The following is a 25,935-nucleotide window of genomic DNA, read 5'->3' on the forward strand; positions in this document are numbered from 1 at the left end:
GGGGGGAAACCCAAAATGTACAAGAATCGTTAATGTCATTGGCATAAGATTAAAGATTACGAGCCATTTAACCTCAGGATGGCATATGCCCTCCCCAGTGGGACCTCTGCCTGCATTCTGTTCTCTTCTGGCCTTTGCCCCAGCCCTATGCTCAGCCATAACCAGCCACCAAAGCTCCCAGAACCTGCAAGAGTGTTCCCAGCTTCAGTTCTACCTGCCTGAGATGCTTTCCAATCACAGTCCTTTGTCAGGACTGAGTTTGGGCAGCACTTTCTCTAGAAAGCATCCCCCAACTTTGGGGACATATTGGGGACCCCTTGGGCCTTCTCTATGGAGCAGAGGTCCATCTTGGCCAAGGTCTGTTTGTTGGTCTGTCTCCTTACTCTGACATGGGGCAGGCAGATGCCAGGTCTCACTCGTCACCGGTGCCCACCCAAAGGGCTGAGGATTGCTATGAGCAAGTCGAGGTTCCAACCCTCGTCACAGCCTCTGGGTGGTGGGTTGTCCCTCTCCGGGTCCTGTCCTGCCCCATGTACCCACCTGTGGCTGCCCCAAGCACTGTTTGCAGAACTGCCCAGGGCCTTCAGAAACCACACACACTCAGAAAAGTGGCTTTGTCCTTTCACAAGTTACACTGCGTTGCCTTTTATTTTCCCAGGGATCAGACATGACAGCGCTCGAATGAGGAAATGGGGGTTTCCAGTTGCTCAGCTTGGATTGCTAAGTGGCAGGAAGCATGTTAGGTGCCAAAAGTCCCCCCCAGCCCCCAACGGCCCAGTCAGACTCGTGAGAAGCCGAGTGCCAAACAGGTCTTGGTGTGTTCTGGGGCGTGAGGAAGCTGAGTAAAGATGACTTGTGGTGGCGACATCCAAGGTACACGGAGGGCGGGGAAAGTAGCTTCAGTGTTCATCCCCAGGGCACTCGGTCAGCACCCTGCAATGGCTGCACACCTTACCCACCCATCACTACAGACATGCATGCCCGTCACTGGGAGCCCGGTCAGCCAGCCTCCCACTCCTGATTGCTTGATTGCAAGAGGCAGTGTCTCTGTTCTTCTCAAATGTTTGGTGTCTGTGTCGGGGACATGCATTAGTGCCCCGTCCCTGGCGTGTGGGGCTTACATCTCAGTGGATAAGGTGAGCAACACAGGCCACATGGCACTTGGGAAGCCACAGGGAACCAGGCCACTGTGGGGACACCTTTATTCCAGGGCTTTGGCCATTGGGGTGGGCTTTCTCTCCGAGACTTGGAAACATAACAGCCAGGGAACTGGTGGCTACGATTCACGCGTATTTACAAACAGCGTTACTCAGAGGGGACTGTCTTCAAAGTGGTCTGTGTGACACATATTAAGGGAAAACGACAAAGGGGAAGGAGGGGGGCCGGAAGCACAGAGACCTGCACAGTGGGGTGTAAGGCGGAGGCGCTCCCCTTCAGAGGGGCCGTAAAACTAAACTCTGCATATATGTCGTCTTATGTGTAAGGAAGCTATACTTTTTAATAAAATAAAAACTTCTGTGTTACTTGAAAGATATTTTTTAGGCATCTAGGGGGTGATTTGGAAGGAGGGAGCAGTGCACAGAGCACTGGCAGGGGCATCCTGTCAGGTTGACATAAGGCCTGAAAAAGAGACCTGTCACGGACAGCTGCAAAAACTTATGGCCCCCACACTTGACACTGCACCCAGACCTAGGCTGGCTCTCCTGCCCCAGCCTGTGAGCCTGCCCGCCAGGCTGTGCCCTGCCAGCTCTGAGGAGCTGCATGCTGGTTTATGTACTCAGCATATGCCACCTCTCTACCCATGTCCTGGCCACCGCCAAACCCAAGTGTACAGCACAGGGGCCAGGGCACTCCAGGAATGCAGAAGATGTTGTGGCCATCTGGATGTTCAGAAGCGTCTTCTGTGACAGCTGGCTGCTGCATTGTCCCATGTCAAGCCGGAGCGGGAAGGAGTGGGTCTAGCTGTCGCTGTGGCCCTAAACTACAGATGGGAGCGTCACTGGCACAAATGGGCCGCACCTGCTGGGGGCCTCCTCCCGCCAGCTTATCTGCCTCCCCCAAGCGCCCCACCTGCCCCACTGACACGGACAAGCCAGGGCGAGGTGCAGGAAGGGCTTGGCAGTGCTCAGAGTCCCTTGGCTCTGCCTTGTGCCAGGCTTGCTGCCATCAGAACAGCAGGGCTTTCTTCTTGAGGTCGTTCCTCTTCCACAAAGCCAGGCGGTCAAACTCTTCGATGCTCATACCAAACACTTCCTGGAACTCCTCAGGTGACAGGTGTCTCTTCAAACAAGGGAAAATAGGGCCATTAATGGCTTTGCAGCAGTGTACCCACTGGGCCAGCTCACTGCAGCACCAGACTGGGGCAGGACTGGCTCTAAGGATGCCCTTCCTCCGAATTCCCTCTTTGCAGTGAAGGTGCCAAGCCCAGAGGACATGCGCTCAGCTAGGGACACATAGGAACCAGCACAGAGCTGGGGTCAGCACCGTGACTCCTATAGACACACCTTCCCTAGGGACCAAGTTTACAAATGTGCCCTGTGACAGGATGCCTGCCTGACTGGACGTATCTGGCATTTTTGGATTTCTTTAGGTGGTCATACTTGTCACCTTGCTCAATTATCACAGCTGCTGTTTGTGAGCTGGAGGTGGGTGGTGCTTCATCTCCAATTCCCAGCAAAGGAAGGAGACAAAGAGGCCAGGCCAGGCCAGACCAAGCCCCAGCATGAACCCTGCCTCTGGTGTGTGATCTGTGAGCACGTTATTCTGTGTCTCTGTGCCAAGTTTCTGGGCTGGTGACACCATGGAGGACCTGCACCACTTGGGGACTAGGGCTTGGATGCCAGAGCCTCTGGGGTGCTGTGTAGCTGGCCTTGGGGAGTTTCAGTTTAGGCAGCTGCACGAGGGGCCTCCTCTGTGCTCGCCTCCTCCTGGAGTCCTGGGGATGAATTGCCTAAGTGCAGGACAGCACTAAAGCCTCAGGCCTGGCACGGAAGCCCCTGGGGAATTGACCACGTCCATTATGGCCTGAGATAGTCAGAGCGAGTTCCATGAAGCTCCTCCCTGACTTCCTTGACGAGCTCTGAGAAACTCCTTCTCAGTCCTCAGGCCCACTCAAGTGTGCCAGGGCTGTCCTCCCCTGACAAGCCTGCCTGGAGCTTGGGACTTTCCAAGTGTGTGCTGCCCCACCACCACCTCAGGGGCCGAGCAGAAGAACCAAGAGATAGGGTGTGGCAGGAGGACACCAGGCCCCGACCTGGGTGACCTCCTGCCACCTACTTCCCCTGTAGCCTCAGGGGAAAGCTTGACACCACATGTATACAGCACAGTATCATCAACCACAAAACTCCATGGAGTTCTGACACAGCAGGACACGGACAAGTCTTGGAAACACTAGGCCTAGTGAAAGAAGCCAGACACAAAAGACCACGAGCTATATGGTTCCTTTTGTTTGAAATTTCCAGAACACACAAAGCCACGTGGACAGGAGCAGAGCCTCGGCAGCCAGGGGCAGGGCGGAGAAAGGAATGGGGAGCGACTGATTAGTGGGCGTGGGGTTTTTTTGGGGTGATGAAAATGTTCTGGAACTGGATGGTGGTGATGGTTGTGTAACACTCTGAATGTATGAAATACCACTGAATTGTATACTTCAAAATGTATAATTTTACCACAAAACGATACACTTTACCACAATTACAAAACATTTGCCAAAAAAAAAAAAGGTACAGTTTCTTCAACTATAAACAAAGCAACGAATACTAAAGGTTGTAATGATCAAGAGAGAAAACGGGTGAGGAGATATTTGGTAACCTCTGAAAACCATAAATACTGGTCTTTGCCCTTTGTGTTTTTCACAAATGGCACAAAATCTGTGTAATGTTCACTGGGTTTTGGAGCCCAGCTATCCTGTGATCTGGAGGAGAGAAGTCAAGAATCCCAGAACACAGTGTCACAAAAACCACTGCTGCTTGAACCTGAGCCTGGAGTCTGACATACACACAAAGGCACACACTGCACACTGGCACACGCACACATGGACACACACACACCCCTGAACACTTATACATACAGGCATACACGAACTTCTACGCATAGACAGTGAGCACACATGCGTGCACACGCACACGTACATATACCTGCACACACGTGTGCACACATGCACAAACACAAGACCCTCAGCCACTGGCTGGCTATCTCAAATTTCCAAAAAAGAATCCTGGGCTCGCCAGAAACTAACATTTGTTTAGGGTTGGGGATCAAGGGTTTCTTTTTGTTATTTATTTATTTTTTGATGGTACTGAGGTTTGAACTCAGAGCCTCATGCTTGCTAGGCGGGCACTCTACAATTGAGCCACACTCCCAACCCTTTTCTTTGTGTTGAGTATTTTTTGAGATACAGTCTCATGAACTATTTGCCCTAGTTGGATTTGGACCACACTCCCCTGAATCAGGGTTTCTTGGTGTGCAGGAGGAGCCAGGCTGTGTCCTGCTTTGCCTCAGCACAAATCACCTCCCACCCATCTTGTAGTCAGGTGACCCGAGCTAGCACCAGTCTGGCCATCTTGGCTTGGTGGCCTCCTGCCAGGCTCTGCCCTCTGTATCAGGAAGGAGCTGCCAGGGGCAAATGGAGAAGCTGGCCTTGTCACTTGGGCTCTGTCCCCCTCACATCATGTACCCTATGCAGTTCCTGCTCCTCCCTGACCCTTGGCTGCCAAGAGCCTCTGAGAATAAAGTCCAGGAAGTTGCTCAGAACCTGAGGTCTGTGGCCATGGAAACATCAAAGCCTGGTGGAGCAATAGAAGAGAGGAAGAGGACGAGGACGACCAGGATGGAGATGGCAGATGAGGCACAGTTCCCAGCACTTTGATGTAGTCAGGCCAGGGAAGCAGCTGACCCATTAGAAGGGGACAAGACCAGGCCTTCAAAGAGAGTTCCGAGACTGGGTCCCTGGGTTCAGTACACTGAAAGGAAGAGGGGAGGCTCCCTGGGGTCTCAGCTGAGATCCCAACCAGGGTCCTGTCCCTATTGCCTGGGATGCTTTTCAGATCTGAGCCCCGTGAAGCCTACTGAGACAGGCCTCGCGGTGTAGGGCGTGGGGAACATACCTCCCTCCCTGGAGCAGCTGGGGGAAGCTGGGCTTGAGAACTTTCAGGCCAAGGGAAAGACCTGGGCCAGTAGAGACCCCTACCCTCGGCTGAGTTGTCTCCTCATCTGCAGAAGGGAACAGAACCTGGTTGTCTGAGAGTTCCAGAGGGCAGGTGAGGGTCCAATGTCCTGGCAGGGGATCTGTTCTTGCCTCCTGGTAAGGAGGGGCTCAGGTCCTGCCTGTGGCTGCCACAGCGTCAGGGAGACAGGTCAAAACCCTACCCGCCCTTCACAGTAGGCAGGATATGGGGTGCAGCTGACCCAGAGGCTGGGGCAGCTATCTGATCTCCCCTGGCCACTCCTCTGGCTTCCCTCAGGTGCCTGCCAAGGTCAAATACATCAAATTCCTTCTGGAACATAGGAAGGAAGCCCAGGTGGGGGCCTTGGTAGAGGGGTAGGCCAGCCTCATTCCGGGACACCCTCATTCTGGGGTCACCAGTCTCCCTAGAGCGTCCCTGGTGAGGAGGCCATCTTTGCAGCATGGAGGCACCTCATGGGCTGTCTGCCCTTCTCCATTGGCACCCTGCAGGACAGCGCCATGTAAAGCCCCCAGGCACACAGTTCAGGCACACCAGGGTGCTGGTCCTCACTCCATCCCTGTCCAGCTGTGCCAATGACCTGACCTCAGCTGTGACATCTATGAAATGGGAGTGAGCTGGCCCAGGGCCCTTCCCCCCAGTGCTCAGAATGCCAGTCCTCCCCATTGCCCAGGCCACTCCTACTCATTCCTCAGACCTGGGCTGGGGTCTCGGCCCTGCAGGAAGCCCCTCCCACAGTCCACAGAACCCTCAAGCCTCCCTTGGTTATGTTGGAAGATGTCTAGCAAGAGGGAAAGGATTGCCCGGTGCTGTGGTCTGCCTGTGTCTTCCGAAACACTACCGACACCCGGTATTAAGAGGTGGGGCCTTCGAGAAGTGATTAGGTCATGAGTCCTGAGGGCCGCCTTGCCTTTCCCACTTTGTCCACGCCCGGCCCTACATACAGGAACCATCTATGAAACACGGAATGGCACTTGGCAGACCCCCACCTGCTGCGATCTTGAACTTGGACTTCCCTGTCTCCAGAGCTGTGAGAAGCACATTGCTATGCTAACCTGGTCTAAGTTATTTTGAAACAGCAGCCCAAGGGACAGAGATACCTGAACTTGAGAGAAGTAGGCATTTGCCCACTTCCATGGTGTGAAATCTCCTGCCGTGGCAGTTTTAAGTGCCAGCATACTGTCACTGAACACAGAGCTGGAAGATACCCGGCAGCCACCATCACACGGTGGTCCTCCTTATCCCTCGGAGACATTCCAAGCCTGCGGTGGACGCCTGAGACCGTCCACCTATGCAGTACACATGGCTCTCCTATATGCCTGCAGGGTCACCACCTGGCACCAGAGTCAAGCTGTCTTTCCACCTTTAACCCTGGTGTCTCCTTTGCAGCACCATTTTTGCTCTTTGGGGACATTAATAAGTAAAATTGGAAATCACTGTGATCGTATGACAGTCAATGTGATAACTAAGACAGCTACCAAGTGACTCTCGGGTAAAGCCCAGCAGAGATGTGCTGGACCAAGGGATGATTTATGTCCCAGGCAGGACACAGTGGGACTGCATTCTGCTTCTCAGAATGGTGCATGATTTAGGCCAGGTGCAGTGGCTCACATCTATAATCCCAGCTTTTAGGGAAGTGGAGATAGGAGGATAGAGGGCCGAAGCTGGCCCAGGTAAAATATGGTAAGATCCTATCTGAAAAATAACTAAAAGCAGAAAGGGCTGGGAGCATGGCTCAAGTAGTAGAGTGAATGCCTGACAAGCGCAAGCACGAGGCTCTGAGTTCAAGCCCGGTACTGTCAAAAAGAAAAAAAAAGAGAGTATGATTTAAAACTTAGGAATTACTCATTTCTGGAGTTTCCCACTTAATATTTTCAGACTGCAATTAGTTGACTGCGGGGAAGTGAAACTGCCGAATGTGAACCAGGGATGAGGGGGTGGCACGGAGAGAGTCTTACCACAGACCCAACTGGCAGACACGCTCAAGCAGGGTAAAACCATTAGCAAGGGGTGAGTTCTGAGTCTTTTTTAGTGCGGTGCTGGGGTTCAAACCCAGGTCCTCACGCATGCTAAGCACACACTTTACCAGTGAGCTACACCCCAGCCCCACTATCTTCATTTTCAGTGTAATTTATAAGCGTATATCATTTACTTTTCACAATAGCTGGGTTTAACAAAGCCTCTGAAAATGTAGCATATAGCTCTTAGGAGCCCATAGGAGCAGCTCCAGTCACACAGCCAGGAAGCAGCGAGGCCAGGCCTGGGAGCAGGTTCTGACCTCAGCCCCATGTCCCTCCCAGCACCTGCACACCCCCACCAAGCTCAGATGGGAGACCTCCTGGCACCCCCTCCCTCTACCCAGCCCGCCATGCACGACCACGCCCGGCACCAGTGCTGTGCTGACCTGGTGGCCCTCAGGTCACAGTCCTGTACAGCCTGGGGCTCCAGGGCCAACGAGGAGTGCTTTTCTCCCGAGCCTCCCTAACACACACAGTCGCTCATGCTGCCTCAGCCTGCACAGGAGGCCCCAGCTGCAGATGCCAGTCTCACTCAAGCTGGCTTCAGAGGTGGACCGGAGGCCCTTCCCAGAGCACGGCAGCATCACTCTTATTACGACAGTGGCCCTAGTCATCTGTGCAGTGTGTGCTGGCCAAGCCACCTCTCCACCCGCCTCTGTGATCTTTCCACAGTCATGGGGGGAGCGGGTGAGTCAGGGGCTCAGAGATAGACTGAGAGGTAGGTGGTGAGGTAGCTGCTGGGTGGCTCCAGGGCGCTGCCTCACCATGGTTGCCTCCACCCCGCCACTCCTCTACTCCACATGCCCTTTCCCCGACATCACAGGCAGCATCTTCTCATCCACGGGTCTTGTCTCAAATGCCACCTCTTCCAGAGGCCTCCTGGGTTGCACTAGTCAAGCTGGGCCCAGGGCCAGCTAACCCCGAGAGGAGGACAGCATGGTCTGTGCTCTCATGCCTTTCCTCCCTCCCTACACCTGGCCTGGACTTCTAGGCCCTAACACATTCTCCCCAGCCACCCAGAGCTCAGTGTGCTTCTCTTCTGCCTCCAGGCCAGGGAGGTATGGCTGTGAACGCCTGGTGGCCCCCTCAGTGTCTGGGGTGCACAGTTTCCTCCCATCAGACCGGCCTGGCTGGTCAGAACAAATGAAGCATTCTTTACTGCAGAGTCCTCACTCCCAGGCACGTTCCATCTCACTGCCTGAGTAAACTCAGGTGTACCTTGGCCTCAGGGCTCACAAGTGGCAGCCAGGGAAACCACAGGGCTCCTGCAATAGCCTCCTCTTCTGTCAGTCTGGCCCTGCCGGCTCCCGGAAAGGGCCCAGAGCTTCCAACTCAGGAGTCACAGACCTCGAGGAACCCACCTGGATGTGGTCTCCAGGCCTCAAAGCAGACAGGGAGCCCTTCCACCTCCTGGCTTGCACCATGGTTAAATTTGATGTGTCAGTTTGGCAGGCCCTGGCGCTAATATTTGGTCAAACATATAATTTATATATATATAAATTCACCTTGAAAATTCGGGTGAGTCTCTTCCAAGGGGTTGAAGACTGGAAGAACAAACACCGAGGTTCACAGAGAGGAAGGAAGCTACTCCCAATGGCCTGAGCCTCCAAGTTTCAGAATTCCTGTCCTCTGAGTTCACATACATCCTGTCTGTACGTGCACCGGGGACACATATGTGTATATGTGTATGTATACATGTATCGCTCTGCCTGTGTATTTATTTACATATGTATGTCTTTACGCGTCTGTGTACCTGTGTGAGTCAATTCCTGTCACTAAGAGAAAATACCTAAGAAAAACAACTTAAAGGAGGAAGGAAAGTTTTATTTTGGCTCCTGGCCTGCAGAGCGGCAGAGCATCATGGCAGAAGGGTTGGGAGGAGGAGGGCAGCTCATGGTGACTAGGAAACAGAGAGAGACGGGAAGGGGCTAGGGACAGGCACATCTTTCCAGGTCATGCCCCAGCTGTCCTACTTCCTCCGACTAGCCCCCCACCTGTGAGAGGTCCTAATAATGCTGGCAAACTATGACTTCTCAGTGAATGAATCCACTGATGAGGTCAGAGCCTCCTGATCCTGTCAGCCCTCAATGATTCGATCCACAAGCCTTCAATGCAGGAGCCTTGCTGGGTAACATACGTAGCTGTACCTATCTTCATTTATGTATAGTGTACACATGCATGCATGTGTGTATATGTGTGTACGTGTGTGCATGCATAGGTCTTTATGTATCTATGTATGTCTGTATGCATGTATCTATGTGCACGTGTGTCTAGCATTCGTCCGCGTACCCATTGTGTGTCTGTGTGTAAACCTGCGTGCTCACGTGTATGTATGTATCTATCTGCTAATGGTTCTGGTTCTCTGGAGGCCCCTGACTGACACGCTTTACGGCCTAAGGAGCAGAATGTGTGTGTGCACATTGCGGGGTTCGGGCGTGGCTGATTCATGTCCCAGTGATGCAAAGTGCCCCTAAGCAGCCTCCCTGCATCCACACAGCCAGCCTAAGCTTCATGGTGCAGCCATTGCAATTCATTTTCAACACTGCAATTAGTCCAGGAGGCAGGGTGGCAGAGGCAGGGGAGTGTGGACAGGACAGCATATGCGAGACAGCATAGACAGGACGGGGTAGGCAGGATAGTGTAGATGGTGTAGGACACATAGGATAGCATAGATAGGGGGTGAAGACAGGGTAGTAGCAGCTCTGAGTGCCACCTTAGCTCGAATCCCAGCTCTGCCTTTTAGGACCCGTGGGGTCCGGGAAAGCGACTAAAGTCATCACGTTGTGAAAACCTGTTGTGCACTGGGAACAGGGCCTGGCACACAGTCAGGAGGGACTAGTGTTAAGTGCACCACATGGAGCTACTGCCCAGTCATTCCACATCCTGCCAGCACCGGGCACTGGGGGGATTCCCTTCCCTTCTGTGGCCGGGTCCCACGCTGACCGCCTCATCCACACGCAACCTCCCAGCGGGGCAGGTGCAGCGGCTGTCACTTCACAGGTGAGGCTCAAGTTCAGAGTGCCAAAGTTACATTTTGGACACTGGATTCACACCAGGTCACCCTGACTCCAGATGCCCACCCCTCCTAGGACGCCATCTTGGATGGCAAGAGGACAACTCAGGAGCACAGTGATGCCTGTTGATGAGTGCAGGGCAGAGGGTGTAGGGGTGGCCTCGAGAACATGTGGTTCCGGCTGAGCTCAGCAGAGCTCCTGTCTCTCAGCCTGGATGCTCCTGGCACAGCAGACCCTCAGAGGACACTATAAGAAGGGCCCCGAGAGCCTCTGAGGCAGAGATAGCTGTGTGCTGTAGCCAAGGCTTGGGAACAGAGCACTGCACCTCATAAAGGTCATTACACTGGCCTCCTCGAGCCTCTCGGGGGGCAACTGCTGGTCCTGCTGGGCTCATGGGTGCCCTGCGACTCATCCAGCCCTCTCTAGAGTCAGACAGGATTTTCACGCCTTGCTCACAAGTCACTGATGTTTTCTGAGCACCTGTCATGTGGGATGAGGCTCCTTCATGAAACCTTTCACTGATGCCAGGCTTGGCAGCCTGGGTGTCCTGATCATGCCTTACAGGCCAGAGTGTCAATAACTATCAGTGTGGCACACGGCTGCATGGAGTGACCACTGTGACCACAGTCTACACAGCTGGCCTGGAGTCACCCCTGGATTGTCCCTCCCCTCCCCACAATGCTTCCTTCACCTCGAAGTCCTGCTGCCGCGCCTCCCAACACGGCCTGGATCCATCCACTTCTCGCCTCAGTGATGGTACCTGCCCAGGATGCTGGAAGACAGACTCCCTGCACAAAGGCTGTTTGCAAAGGCAAACTAGTCATGTTGTCTTCCACCTTAAATGCCATGGTTTTCAGGTTAACAACACTCTGCTTAATGTGGTGAGCCTGGCCTGTCCTCGCCTCTGCCTGCTCAGATCCAGCCACCTCAGCCTTCTTACTCTTCCTCAAACAGCCTAGGTTCCTTCCTGCCCCCGGGCCTTTGCACATGCAATTTGCTCTTCCTTGAATACTTTTGCTGCCTGCTAACCCTCCCCTTACTTACAAACACAAGTATGCACGCACACACGTGTGCACACGTACCTGAACACATGCTCGGCATACCCAGTAACATGAAACACTCAGGCCCGCATTCCTCTCCTTCAGAGGTCTGCTCATTTGTAGTTAGTTAACTGACTTCTGTCTCCCATGTTAGACTGACTACCAGGGCAGAGCTTGTGCTGTTTTTGCTCACAGGCATCCCCAGGGTTTCACTCAGTGCTGCCACATAGTCGCAGAATGAGTGGAAGACTCAGCTGAGCACTGTGGCACTGAGTGTTGATGACAATGGCCAATGGCCCAGAACGGACCCTGTGGTGAACTGCCCACCACACCCTTGTCCTCTTCCTGACACTCATCTGGACTCTACCTCCCAGCCTGCCTTGCTGTGAGCTTTGCATGTGACCAGCTCAGCCAGTGGGGTGGAAGTGGTGGTTACAGTCAGGTCACAGCCTGGTCTTGGGACTGCCCACAGAAACCATGGTGGTGGCAGATCATCACTAATCAGCATGGAAAATGCCCGTGTCAAATTTAAAAGAAACTAGCAGGAGGTCAAGTTGAACATACCACGTGAGCCCTCCTTATCCAAAACAGGACTCAGCTGTCTCGGGTGTTTGTGTAAGGAGAGAGCTCTTCACATGATAAAAGCGAGAGCACACAAGGGAGGGGTGGGGATAGGTGAGATACCTAAAAAATTAGTTTTGCATTTGTTGCCCTCAATGCAGAGAAACTAAAGCAGATACCTTAAAAGCAACTGAGGCCAATAGGAAAAGGGGACCAGGAACTAGAGAAAAGGTGAGATCAAAAAGAATGAACCTAGAAGGTAACACCCACGCACAGGAAATCAATGTGAGTCAACTCCCTGTATAGCTATCCTTATCTCAACCAGCAAAAACCCTTGTTCCTTCCTATTATTGCTTATACTCTCTCTACAACAAAATTAGAAATAAGGGCAAAATAGTTTCTGCTGGGTATTGAGGGGGTGGGGGGGAGAGGGAGGGGGCGGAGTGGGTGGTAAGGGAGGGGGTGGGGGCAGGGGGGAGAAATGACCCAAGCCTTGTATGCACATAGGAATAATAAAAGAAAAAAAAAAAAGGAGAGAGCTCTTGAAGCTTGTCCTCCATGGGGCTGCCAGGTTACGAGTGTGTGGGGGAATTCCATAAGATTTTTACGTTCTTTGTCCTTCTCTGGACGAAACAATAGTTATGCACAATTTTTATTAATAAAACTGAAACTCTCTCCCCTGACATCAAAACACCAGGGTGCCTTCTGCTCCTGTGGGGAAGAGCACCCCCACTCTGGTTCCTCACGTCCTAGCCCCCAGCCCAGGAGGGGCAACCAGCTGCTGAACAGTGGGAAAGGGACAGGAACGTGCCCCAATGGCTGTGAGTTTCCAATTTCTCCTAAGTGTCTGAGCTTGAGGGGGAAAGAATGGTGCCCTTGGGTGTGTTCACGAAGACGTGCAAGAGTAAACCCACTTCCAGACCCAGTGGGCTCCTTAGAAGGCCAAATTTCCAATGGCAGTCACTGACATCCCCCACTTTTCCTTGCGCATTACGTGTGAGTGCACACGTGCACCCTCACTCACAGGGGGACTCGAAGTCACTTAAGGCGCACCCCAGCCCCAGAGGGAAGTGATGAGTCCCAGCAGGCTCCAGCAGTCCATGGGGACATGCCCTCTAACAAACCAAGAGCACAGAAAATAGGAGCCCTCTTGGCTCTCCTGACCTGCAAGCTGCCCAGCAGCCAGCAGCACCCACTCATTAGCAGCTGCATGTTTGGGACAGGACCCCTCCATTGATGAGGCCCCAACTGCAGTGAGAGCCCAAGATGCCTCCCGAGGGACGTGGGTGACACTGGCACTATCTGCAGAGAGGACCAGCATGGGCGCCTTTTCTGGCCCCTGAGGATGGTCGCATTTGACGTCCAGGTAGGGGCTTCCAGGACCCAGTCCCCAGAACCCTAGCTTAGGGTGGTGAGGCCTCCTAATCGAGGTGGTGCTGCTTGGCTCCAGTTTCCTCTGCACACCCGTTCAACAAATAGGCTCTGAGTTCCTCTGTCAATAGGCCCTGAGTTCCTCTGTTTGTCAGTAGTGCTGGTCCCCACACCTTGGAGGGGCTCCCAGGTTCCCCTCCAGACTTCCTCACAGCTTCCTAGCTGCCCCTGCTGCCAGCCCCTCCCAAGGGTGATACGCGCATCCAAGCACCTGAGAACACTGTGGTGGCCTTTTCTCTTCTGCAGGACCAAATCCCAACTCCCTCAAACCAGCCAACTTTAGCGCCATGGTTCGTTTGCCAGTACAATGGGCTCACTTTGTGGACTGGCTGCTCTGACTGGCCACGGTGGTCAAGGGCTTACTGCGCTGCGCTGTCCCTTCCCAATCTCTGCTACCATCTCCCTGCAGGGAACCCTTGCTGCCTGTCTGCTGCCCAGTACCCTCTCCCCAACTCAGGTAGCAGGTCTTCGTTTCTCCCAGGGGCCACTCTGGGTCCCTGCAGCTCAGGTGACATTAGCAGCCCCCTTAGTCTGAGGCCTGGGCACCCGGGCTAGCTGACCAATCAGGGCGTCACATTCCCTGGGTGAAACTGGTTGACCACTCAGAGGCCATCGCCAGGACAGCTGAAAGAGATGGGTCCCTCCCCTGCAGAGATTTCCCTGTAGATCTTGAGCCTGGGAGGGTTTGATGAAAATGTCTACACCTGAGGCAGCACAGAAAGTGCAGTCAAGAAATAGAAAGAAAGAACCTGGGTGCTGGAGACCCAGCTTAGAGCTTGATCAAACCACACCTGAAGGGGCCATTCAGTCATGACAGCCAGTCAATTCCACTTTTGCTTAGGTTGCTTACAGTCAAGTGCCTATCACTTTCGATAAAGAAGATCGAACAGATGTGCTTCCTCCCCAGTACAGCAGCCACATCAGTATCCTCGTCACCCTTCTCCCTGCCACATGCCTCTGTGCAGGGGCCCTGTCATTTTCCAGGTCCCAAGTAAAGGGATTTGCATGACTCCTGTCTGCACAGTGACTCACTCAAGGGAAGCACTGTATCCTCATCCTTAAGTGTGGAAATGAAAACCCAAGTGCACGGCCAGGTAGCCCCGGAGAGCCTGTGCTACCGCTGTGACTCTTACTGCAAACTTCACTCACAGCAACCTTGCCTGGAAGGCCCTTCCCTCTCTCCCGACTCTGCCCCTCCAGTCTTGCCCATCCTCTAGGGCCAGCATGGCTCTCCCCACACCCATACCCAGCACACATGGTCCCTGCCAGGCCTGTCTGTCCCACCTCAAAGGCCTGCCCTTTGCAAACCACCCAGTCTGTTCTGCCAACCCTCCTGAGCCAATAGCAGTGCTGGGGTCCCTCGGCTGTGTCCACGCTGCTGCTTCTCTGCTGGCCACAGACAGAGCCACTGCCCAGCAGGCAGATATGGCTGACTTACATGCTCCCTAGCCTGGGGACCGAGGGCTGCCTCAGCCTCAGCCTCAGCCTCAGGAACCTCCTTAGGGGACTGCTCACCCCCGCGTAAGTCATGACAAGGCAGAGTGCATTCGTGCAAGGCTGGGGAGACAGAGTCCCCACCTGTGCTGCTGGCTTGAAGGGCCAGTTGTGAGAATATGCGTGAGTGTTGCACAGGGCGCTTTGGCTTTGTGTATAGCAGGTGATTGGCAAAGTTTGCTCCTTCAGTCAACAAATTCTATACAACACTGCTCTGCTGACATCCTGCTGGGACTTTTAAACACACTTGCTTTTCTTAGACACACTGATTATTCTAGACCGGCGTAAATGCAGCCACAGAGGACAACTGGAAAAGCTGTGGATCCCACGAGCCGGGCACCAGCACTTGTGATAGGACCACGATGAAGCTGTACATTGCCGCACAGCCTTCCCTGTCCCATCCAAACACCAGGGCTCCTTTGCAAAGCCATCCGGGTTGGGACAGTAACCATGGTCCTTAGCCTTGGCTCTGTGCCCGGCACCATGCCCCTGAATGAGTGTAACACTGAGGTTCAGGCCTCTGTGGAGACACGCTCACCCGTACCTCCAGTCGTGTCCGGTCCACATCTTTGGGCAGTTTTACACGGATTCGGTTTGTTACGATGAGGGAATCATAAGGATAGATCTGTAGGGAAAGAAGCCACAGGGTCACCTCGAGAAGCGAGCGTATGCTGGGTCAAAGAGCAGAGCAGAGGGCAAATCAAAATACATACTTGTGTTGGCATCAGACACACATTTCATAGGGAAGGTACACAGAAAGGAACTTTTAACCTGGGCAGGTGCTGAAGAGATCAGCGTGGGTAGGCAGGCAGCCTCTCTTACCTTGTACTCTGTAAGAGAAAGAGCAGAGACCACAGGGGGCCATTTAGGAAGTTTAAGAACCATGGTGAAAGTAATTCCTAGCTGGGGTCACCCAGGCCCCCTGCAGTTGGCTAGGCCAGACATGGTCTCCTGGGCCCCTAACCAGTCTGTGAAGGGCTCTAATCCCAGGCCTGTGGGGAGAGGAGCCCTGAGGGTCCCCTGGGAGAACCCAGAGCAGGAGGCATGGTCAAGGAAGCTGGAGGCCAGACCGGAAGCTGGGTGGTAGCACCGTGCTCCTCAACTGGGAAACATCTCCCCGGGTGGTCTGGGCCACCCTGAAAAAAGATGGCCGCCTCAGTTTACCCACCTGTGCAGTGGGCACTCGGGGCACTGGGGGTGTTGTGGAGACTGACACTCTCACTGGCCTCTGACCTCATCACGCTCTCACTGTCTTCCTTCTTGGCTCTCCTTCCTCTCCTAAACTACCCAGCTCCTCAACTTCTGAAATGTTTTCCTTCCAGACTAAAAGTTTCCTACCAGAAATAAAATCTTAGAGGTCAGGGCGTCCAAGGACACAGGACCACAGAAAGCAGGGTCGCCAGAACCCTGGCTTCAAACCACTCCAGAAGGGAGACTCCTGTGATGGGACCAGTTCCTGAGATCCCCCACATGCCACACGGGGTCCTGATGTGCCAGCTGTGACGCCAGGGACTTGGACAACCACTGAGAGAAGCAGGCAGTGATGCTCTGAGGTCATCCATGTGGAGACCAGCTCAGGAGAGCAAGGGTCCCTGGCATTCCCAGGGGTGACAAGGATGTAGCATGGCCAGACTCAGGACCCTGCTCAGAGCTGGAGTAGTGGCCCTCTGTGGAGCACCTGTCACATGACCAGGTGGCTACTCTAGTAACAGCCACCCTCCTGCTTCAAAGCCCAGAGAGTTGCACTCATGCCATCCGCCACAGTGAGTGAGGGCAGGACACAAGGTTGGAGATGCACTGTTGGGCTTGGACCCTGAAAGCTGTTTCCCTGTGACTCTACGTCCCCAAGAGACACAGAGCACCCAGTAAGCCAGGATGGGCCCCTGCACCCCAGGAAGGGGGAGAAGGGAGTGTCTTGAGTAACAGTAGCTTGGAGGTCTGAGGAGCCTCCCTGGGGTTCCCTGCCTGCCATGCCGAGCCTCTACAAGCAGACCCTGGAAGGGCAGCCTCAGAATGAGACCGGGGAACACGTGTTAGTGAACCCTGCCCAGCCAGAGACCCATGGGGGTCCCCGCTGTAAGTACCTCGCGTGCCCCAGCAGGCATCCAGGTCTACTCCACAAGGGACCAGGTTGGCATTCTGGAAGAGAGAGAGAGAGAGGGAGGCAAGAGGCAGGTTGCACAGGGTAGGCAGCGGGGAGCTGGGAGATGCCTCATTCCTTGCACAGCCCTGGGGAGGAGGGTGTCCACAATACAGTGGTGGTCTTAGGTGACCCAGTTCTAGAAGGCTAGTGTCCAGGATGCCTGCCTGGCGGGACTGCTGCCTTTTACTCTTGCCTTGGTGGCCTCTACTGATCCTACCTGTATGGTCAACTCCGTCCCATCTTCACAGAGTCCCCAGATGCCAGGGCCCTGGCTCCGTGGCTGGCATGGACCACAGCAGGTGATCATGCTGTGCTGGCATGATGCCCAGCGGTGCCTCTGCTCCTGCCACACCACAGGATTCTAGTGTAGCACCCACAACCTGCTATCTCAGCGCTCCGGGTAGACCAGGATCCGCCCTGCACCCTCTGTGCCCCACAAGCAAGCCAAGGGGGTCACACTAGCCGCTGCTTTCTGGGGCTGTAAGCCATCTCCTGCTCTGTTCCTGCAGGCTGCCAGCTACATGATATCTATGGCGGTGTGTGCCAAAGTCCATCCACCCCAAGGCTCCAATACAAAGGGGCCCCCAACCTTCTCCCAGGAATGCACAGGCACCACGGTAGCTCCACAGTGACTGTCTTGATGGCTAAAGGAGCCTGGTGGCTGAAGGTTCATGGTGTCTAAAAGAGCCTGGGCTGTTGTAAGCACTCTGGACAGAGTGGCCGTGACTCTGAAGATAATACTTCAAAAGGGGCGTGGAGCTGAAAGCCCCTGGCGCCTATCTCAGGTGCCTCCCTCAGCTGCCCAGGGCCTTCGTCGGCAGACTTTGCCATTTTTTAGTGCAAAATCATGGCCATTAATGTCAGGAGTTCCCTTTCTCTTCTGTCCACCTGGAAAAAAAATCTGTAACTCCCACATAACATCCTCACCATGACCACACAGCCTCACCCTGCTTAGCCTGCGGAGGGTTAAGCAATCCCTCCCCTGTCCAACTCCTGTATCTGATGGCGCCTGGTGTTTGCACTGAGAACTGTGCACAGTCAAGATCATGCACCTGGTCCAGGGTCTGAAATGGGGTCAGAACTGTTGACCGGTGCTTCTGAAATTGGGTACAGGGATTGCATTTCAGCAGAGAGCTCTGAGTAGGAGAGGGACAGGGTGCTCAGCCCAGCAGATACTGTTACAAGGAAAGCTACTTTCAGCACTGCCCTGCTGAAAAGGACAGTAAGCAAGGCACTTGTCACAGCCCCCAGAGATTGCAGGAACAGGAAAGGACCCCACAACCTAAGCTCTTCTTCTGGAATAAGGAGGTAACAGGCCAACAGAGAAGCTGGGACCTTCCTCCAGCCACATGGCTGCTCCCAGGAGTCTGGGACCAGGCTGGTGAGTGCGGAAGTGTATAAGCAGAGCGTTGGGAAGGCTCTTTATTTAAATTTTTGGTATTTTGTTCATTGTGGATTTTTTGCATTGATTTGGGTTTCTAAAATTATTACATCTCCACGGCTCTGTCATTTGGTCAGTGCCTCACTGCCTCACACAGACCTCACTTCAAGACCTCTCACCACCGCCACTTTCTCTCAGGAGTTCTCAAGGACAGTTTTGGGGGATGTTTTCTCTTTCAGACCAGTACCTGAGGTGAGCCTGTCCACCAGGGAGCTTCCTTCTTTCATAAAGCATTGCAAGCCTGTCTTGGACAGGCCTTTTTGCCTGCTTGGTGTTGACTGAGTGAAGGAGAAATGCTGCCATCTACTGTCTGGAGTCCTGCATCACAGGCTGTCAGACTGCCCAGGCCACCACCTTCCGGGCAGCAGAACCAGCTTCCTCAGTCTTCCAGGCTCTGAGGTGAGACAGGACTCCCCAGAACTACGTGGGCAGGGTAGGTGGGACATCCTCCAGGTGCAGGAGGGGGGCGTCAGGTTGATCCAGTTCAGGGAGGGTGCAATCGATACCTGGTCTTCTGAATGCAAAGGGAAAGGCTGTGCAAGACGTCCCAGGGCAAGCAAGTCCTGTTCTCCCTCGTGTCTGCACCAGCAGGAGAGCTGAGTGGCCAGGGGACCAGCCCAAGGCAGCACTTCCTAGCCCCTCCCTGGCTGTCTTCCCTCAGTCCTCAATGGAGGTGCTAGGGATTTTGTGCACAGCTGTTCTACAGATATATCCCCTAATCTTTCTGCAACTCCAGGAGGTGAACAGTACCATATTCATTTTATTATAAGAAGCTTACAGAGGTTAACAAACACCCGGGGCTGTAGAAATTTGAACCCACGTGTTTTCCATTGCAAAAAAAAAATCACACTGGGACAACCAATAGGAATGAGATGGTGGCCCGTGACCATCACTTTCTTGCTAAAGCCACATTCGAGAGCTGTCTCACTCAGCTGGGGAAAGAGGTGCTAGACACTTGCTTTTCAAATGACGACTAGTGAGAACCATTTTATGGAGATCATGGGAAGATCTCACAGCTCTTGTGTCCTCATGATAACTTTAAGAGATAAGGATTGCTTTTTCTTTAATTCTGTGAAGATTCAGAAGGTTTAAGTAACTTGTCCAAAGATAGAGGTGGGATTTGAACTCAGGTCCTTCTGAGTCTAATGCATATGTTCTTTCTAGCACTACAGCTGGAAACCTCAGAATTTTAAAAATTTCATTAAGATTCTGTTTGTAGTCATATACATAAACATTTTTTGGTAAATGTTTTATAAACATGTGAAAACTGAATTTAAAAGATACATATTTTATCAGATTTAGCTTGCTGTTTATATTTTTAAATTATTCTTTGTTCACTGGATCCAGGTCTTATTGCAAAAGAGCCACATCCAAATCACCTACACTGCTAGCATTTTCCCAAGATGCCTGGCATTGCCACATTGCTTGGTGCATTTAAGTTTACGAATGCTATAACTGTTTATTAAATTGGCCCTTTATCTCTTTACATATCAATTTTGTTGAACCTTAACTTTGACCTCATCTGATACTAACATTGATGCTGCCTTCCATGTGTAATTTTAACATCTGTTTTTTATCCTTTTCCTTCCTATCATTTAAAAATGATTTTAAGTTTATATCTTATAGTGGCATGCTATGACAACGCTATTTTTAAAAATTCAGCCTGACAGTCTCTGCCTTTTAACATTGAAATTCAATCTATTCACAGGTGGCAACAGAGGTTTTCAACATGGAATTTCTTCCAGGGAACTGTCACAAGGATCTGCAGGTGGCCAGTGGCCATTCTCTTAGCAGACCAGGGGCACATGTCAGAATCATTACAGCCTCATCCACAGGGGAACCTGTAGCAGGAGGCTGACACCCTGCTCATGGGTGGGTTTGTAAGCATGACTTCCTGCAGCAGACAGGAGCAGATAACCTCCTCCTGCAGGTTGTCTGGATGTTCTCATGACCTTTGGGACATACAGTGCTTTGGATCACTGGGTCCTCATCACAAACTCCCCTTGAAGCAAGACCCAGGAAGATCTTTGCCCTGATTTCCTTCAGTTCCTCAGACAACGAGAACTACGTAATTAGGTAAAGTCACAGTTGTGTCTAGGCCTTGGCTATCAGGAAGCTCAGAGGAAAGCTTGGGTAGCTTTTCTCATACAGTGTGCATTTGTTTGTTTTTGATATCATTTTCTCCCAAAGTTTCCCCCTCTATTGTGGTTTAATTTTAATGGAACTTTGGTCTCACTACATCTGTGCTTTTACTTAGGCCCCTAGAATCCTTTTTCTGGAAGCTAAAAAAAAAAAAAATCCAAGAAAGCACCTAAGAAATAACTCTGGGGCAGCAAAGGCCATTGGTAAAGGAGTATGGATGTGCACTCATTGGAAACCTCAGGGAGAAGGGCCAGAGTGCAGCTGCTGGGCGCGGATGCCCATAGGGCTGGTCACTTGACAGACCGAGGACCTGGTCTACACACTGATGAGGCATGAAAGTACAAAAGGGTTGTAGAGAGAGTGAAAGAAAACTAAGAAAGAGCATTACCAGGGAAAAAATGAATCTCAGAGCAGTGAGTGACAATATTGCCCCTACAGCGAACGTGAAAAGGTACAGCTTCCCAGGAGGATGAATTCCAACTTTGTGGACTCCCCCACTCACACAAGGGCACCTGGGCTTGCAATATGCTCCCCACACCTGCTGGGGTAGCAGGAGAGGCATCCTCACAAGGTCTAGCTCTTAATCCTGTAAAGCTTAAGCTGCTGCTGGCACTCATTCTGGGAGAAGCAAAGACTGTCCTGCCAGAATGTCTGGACCAGCTGTTCTCAACCTTCCAGGTAGGGCATCTGGAGACATGAGGTCAGCAGAGGCCAAGGCTTCAATCCATCCACTGACACATGCTAGCCGAGGTGCTCGCAGAGGGTGCACAGGCTGGACATGCAGAGAGAGCTGTCCCTTCTCTCCTACATCGAGCAAACCCCCAGCGCCTGACTTGGATGGGGTAGCATGTTGGCTTAGTCAGATGAAGAATGACACACCCTCTGGCTGCTGGGTTAGACAGCAGCTGCCCCCAGTGAGAAGAGAACATGCTAGACAGACTCCCACTGCCCCCAGCGCCCTTGATGTTGCAGGAGTCCCATGCAGGTCTTATCCCCTGCTTTCCCTGTGGAGGATGAAGAAAATTCAAAGAAGCATGCTACATGCGTGTCCATTCCAGGATGGGAAGAGCGGTTAGTGGGAAGGGAGGGAGGGGGCTTGGGGTCCACTAGAATCCAGTCATGCAGAGGCGCCTGAGCCAGGGTTCCCAAGCTGGGCTCTGGACAGAAATACACAACAGATCTGACAGATCCGGAGAAGATGGAGAAAAAACCCAAAGGCTGGCCCCAGAAGATGTCTGCTGCTCCTGGAAATAACATCCCTGCTCTTAGGGAGTGTCCCTGTGGCCTTGACCCTGGGGACAGGACATGCCCAACGTCTGTCTCTGAGTTACACACTTACTGCCATGACTACTGTGGGACAACACGCAAGGTCCTCAGTTTTTTAGGGTTGTTCTTAAGAGATGAATGATGAGTTTATGGACAAATTTCCCCAAACTGGGAAGAGGCTGAGTGGGGTACTGGAGGGGTTTCCGGGGCTGTGTGTTTACATGTCGGGGACTCGGATACCGTCAGGATTCTCATCAGAGATTCCATACAGCTGTGGGATGGGTGTTGACTACAAGCTCTCTTCTCAAGGGGCCAGGGGTAAGGCCAGGCCCTCTGTGGGGCTGTCAGGCTCCAGAAGGCCTGCACTCACAGTCAGATGCCCTAAGACTGGGAGCACACAGGATGGAGGACAGACTAGCCTGCAGCTGAGAGCAGTGACAGGAAGCTCGCATAACATCACAGGTGCCAATTGGGCCACTCCTAGTAACCATATGATAGTAACAATGGGTGGGCCCTGGCATCCCAGCCCAGGCTGTGGTACTTGGCTCCCACTGGCCCAATAGTCCTTTCTGGGCCTTATGGGGTTCGACCTCACAATGGAAGTGGGGCCTAGAGGCTCCTTAGAGTAACCCTGATCACTCCGGGTGCTCCACCTCTCCCCAGACTCACATAGTGGTGTCTGCCTGGGTCGTGGGGCAGAGCAGAGGGGAGTCGGGGTGTGGCCAGATCTGATCCAGTCCTGGTATGGAAAAAGCTGTGACAAGTGGCCCTGAGCAGAGTGCTATTAGTGGCAGGGGCTGGCAGGCGAGCAGGGTCACGCCTCTCCTCTCCTCTCCTCTCCTGGCTGTGAGATCAAGAGCTGTGGGAGCCGTGTGCAGCTTGGCAGTGAGGGGTGATTAGTGCCCCTCGGGAGGGAGGGACTGAGTACCTACCCGGAGGTCCAGGCCATCCTTTCCAGGTCCTGGGAGAGAGTCAGGTTTGGAATAGGGGAAGCCTGCAACAGACACAGCACAGCTTTGTCACGCAAGCAGTTGGCCAGGCGGGGAGAGCACGTGGCTCAGGGAGTGCTTCTTATGGAAGGGACAGGGACTGGGAGATGACAAACCTGCCTCGGTGTGACCTCCTATCCTCAGAGCAGGGACTAGGAAGAAGCCAGGGCCAGGTGACATCCTCAGTCTACTCATGACCCCAGAAACACCACTGCATCTGGGTCCTAGACCAGCTGGCACCTGTGTTCAGGACAGGCTTTGACATCATGTCACCTCACTCCACAGATGGGGCCCAGACTTGGGATCCCCTGGGGCACATAGGGCCACACCATCTTGTGCCAGGGTGGCACACATGGCCTACCAGCAGCCAAATGGGGCCTGGAGACAAGTTTATTTTCTAAAATATCCTCAGATCTGTTTGTGGTTGGAGGATCTCACATTAAAATGTGATTTGCTAGTTTCTCCTGGCTCTGAGACACTGGGCCCTGGACCTCCCCAGCTGGCCCTGGGTGGACTCAGGAGGTTGAGCCCTATTAACCTGTTTAGTGACATTGCAGGAAAGACACAAAGGAACCCCACACCCAACACCCACAGCTCAGAGGTGGCGAGGTTGCCTTCTGGAGGGAGGGAATGGGGCACCGCCTACTCACCCCTGTGGGGCATGAATCACTACTCCCAGAAAGCACACTGAAAAGGCCTAACCCAGGACCCTGAGCTGTCTGTCCTTCCACTGTCTTGCAAAACTTCAGACAGCAGGGCCCACATCTGCCTCATGTGAGTGCCTTGCCCCCAGCCCTAGCCTAACTCCAGCAGTACAGACCAGCTAAGCCCAGTGCCAAATGTCCTTGGGGTCACCAGCAGCCCAGGGGAGGGCAGTCATGTCCTTCAGTGTTCATGAGGCTGAGTGTGTACAGGGGACAGAGGTGGGCACAGGACTGCTGGCCCACCCACCCATTCCCGGGAGGCTTCACTTCTGAGCAATTACTGGGCCAGGTGCCTTGCTTTGGGGAATTCTCATGGAGCAGTAAGGACAAAGGAGAAATTCTACAAAGGTCACACATGGACACAGAGCCAGAAGGAAATGCCTCACTGGGCACTTGGCCTAGGGATCCATTTGCCACCAGGTAGCTTGTGGGAAGGTTCTGGATGTGGGTCAGCAGGGCTCTTTAACATCAAGGTCAAGTTCCCAAACTTCCTTGACAGAGGAGCCCTTGTCATACGAAATTGTATACCAGAGGGAGCTGGGAAGAGAGTGTCTGGGAGACAGACTTGGAGCCAACCCTGCTGAGCTGCTTCGTGCTACCCCCAGCCTCTGTGGCCCCTTCAGGTAAATGGCCTTGCCTTCACTTCATGTTCACAGAAGGAGAACTGAAGCCCAGAGACATGCAGACACCTGCCTGAGGTCACCCACCTAGAGCGCCACAACCCCAGGATGCCAGACACGCTCTCCTAACTTACAGTGGGGACCCTCCAAGAAACACCTCCCTCCTAATGTATACACAGAGATGGGAACATCCTGGGATCTTGAGGGACCCACTGGCTGAGACATGGGGCTCTCATCAGCTGGATGCAAGATGCAGTGGCATGAGTTGCTCCCCAGCCAGTGGCATTGACCTTACTGGGGAACTTATAAAAACACAGGTGCTTGGCCCCACCCCAGACCTATTGAGAGAGAATTCTGGATCTGGGGAGTATATGTGTTTTTACAGCCTTCCAGATCCATTTGGATGTATGCCAAAGTCTGGGATGTACTGTCCTTTGTCTTGAAAACTGTGAATGCCCTCCACTGTACCCTTGCCCTACCATTAGGTCTGGGGGTCTCACCCAAAATGCACACGGCGGCCACCCGGAGAGATAGAACAATTCCCAGTGCCTGGGCTGCTGGCCACAGGGATCACATGCAGTGTGGAAACCTTACTTTCATTAAGTCATTTTATGCCTCCATCTTTCTAACAACAACTATGCTAGGTCTTATGGAGTCCCTGCATCAGATGGTGTTATACTTATTGCTCCAATCATCAAATATGACTTGAGGAACTGAAGACGAGAAGAAGGATGGTCTATTTCATTTACCCCACCATTACCTATTCCAGTGTTCTTCCCTTTCTGAAGTTCCAAGCCTCTGCCTGCCATTACTCCTGTCTGGAGAACAGCCTGGAGCCACTCTTTAAGGTCTAATGGGGACACCTTGTCTGAGCTTTCCACTGTCTGAGAGCATCTCTATCTCCTACTCATCCTAAAGACTACTTTCACTGGATATAGAATCCACACGGACAAGTGGATGACAAAAGTGCCACTCCCTCCTGGCTTTCATAGTTTCTGATGAGAAATCTGCTGTCATTCTTAGTGCTCCCCTCTGGCAATGCCTCTCTTCTCACTGGATGCTCTTTCTTTCTTTCTTTTTTGTCTCTAATGTTCAGAAGTTTAGTTCAGATGTTTTGGTGTGGAGTCTTTGGGTTTATGCTCTTTGGGGTTCACTCAGTTTCTTGAATTTGTAGGTTCCTGTCTTTTGCCAAGTTTGGTATTCAGCCATTATTTCTTTGAATACTTTTTTCAAGTTCATTCTTTCTCCTCTTCTCCGGGAATCCAGTGATATAAATATTGTCTCCCGGGTCCTTGAAGTCCTGTTCATTTTTTTCTATTTCTCTTTGTTCAGGTTGGATAGTTCCTACTGTTCTATCTTCACAGTCCTGATTTTTTTCTCTGCCCCATGTGTAGGAGGCCAGCCCTCTTCCCTCTTCCTGCCCTGTGATGTTGGCTCTGTTATTTCCAGGTTCTCGCAGTTGTGCTTAGTGGGGGCACAGGGAGGGAGGGGTCTGCTTGATCTCATCCACTCAGTTGCTATCTGTGCTATCTGGGCCCAACAAAATTGGTCTTTCTTGGGGAGTGAACAGCCACTGGCTGATTTTAAAGGTCCCAGGGCCCCATGTGCAGTCAGGGCACAGAACTTTTCTTTTTTCTATACAAAAAAAAAATCCCTTTTCACATTCAAATATTCCACTCAACACTCACTGGCCTATGCATTGAACATGAACCCATCTTAATAGATGAAGAAGGCAAGGCCTAATGAGAATGAGTGGCCTGCATAAGGTCAAACAGCTTCCAGCTGGAGAGAACTTAGGCTTTTGCTCCCAGCATATGGGCATGCAGACACCTTGTCCTCTAGGGACCTAAGTGTCTGATGTGATCATATGGTCTTTAAGAGTGTGTGGCTGT

The 25,935-nt window shown here is 52.7% G+C and overlaps 1 protein-coding gene across 10 annotated transcripts in view; it reads right to left on the bottom strand.

Annotated features, from left to right (window-relative positions):
* Nucleotides 1-595: 595 nt before the first annotated feature.
* The window catches only part of Ablim2 (actin binding LIM protein family member 2), a 139,685-nt gene continuing 114,345 nt past the window's right edge, over nt 596-25,935 (bottom strand). For 7 of the 10 annotated variants that reach the window (XR_012435883.1, XR_012435888.1, XR_012435887.1 and 4 more), the window contains 4 exons: nt 22,663-22,724; nt 16,823-16,877; nt 15,283-15,568; nt 596-2,280 (listed from right to left, as the gene is read on the bottom strand). Coding sequence is in view for 3 of the 10 variants with exons in the window: in XM_074042686.1 (XP_073898787.1) it covers nt 2,167-2,280; nt 15,283-15,363; nt 15,561-15,568; nt 16,823-16,877; nt 22,663-22,724 (320 nt within the window). In the remaining 7 variants the exon portion in view is untranslated. Of the gene's footprint in view, nt 2,281-15,282; nt 15,569-16,822; nt 16,878-22,662; nt 22,725-25,935 lie in introns of those variants that run through there. The other 3 variants (XM_074042686.1, XM_074042682.1, XM_074042683.1) reach the window with 3 other exon arrangements.

This window comes from Castor canadensis, chromosome 9 (assembly GCF_047511655.1).
Source record: "Castor canadensis chromosome 9, mCasCan1.hap1v2, whole genome shotgun sequence".
NCBI classification, from domain to species: domain Eukaryota; kingdom Metazoa; phylum Chordata; class Mammalia; order Rodentia; family Castoridae; genus Castor; species Castor canadensis.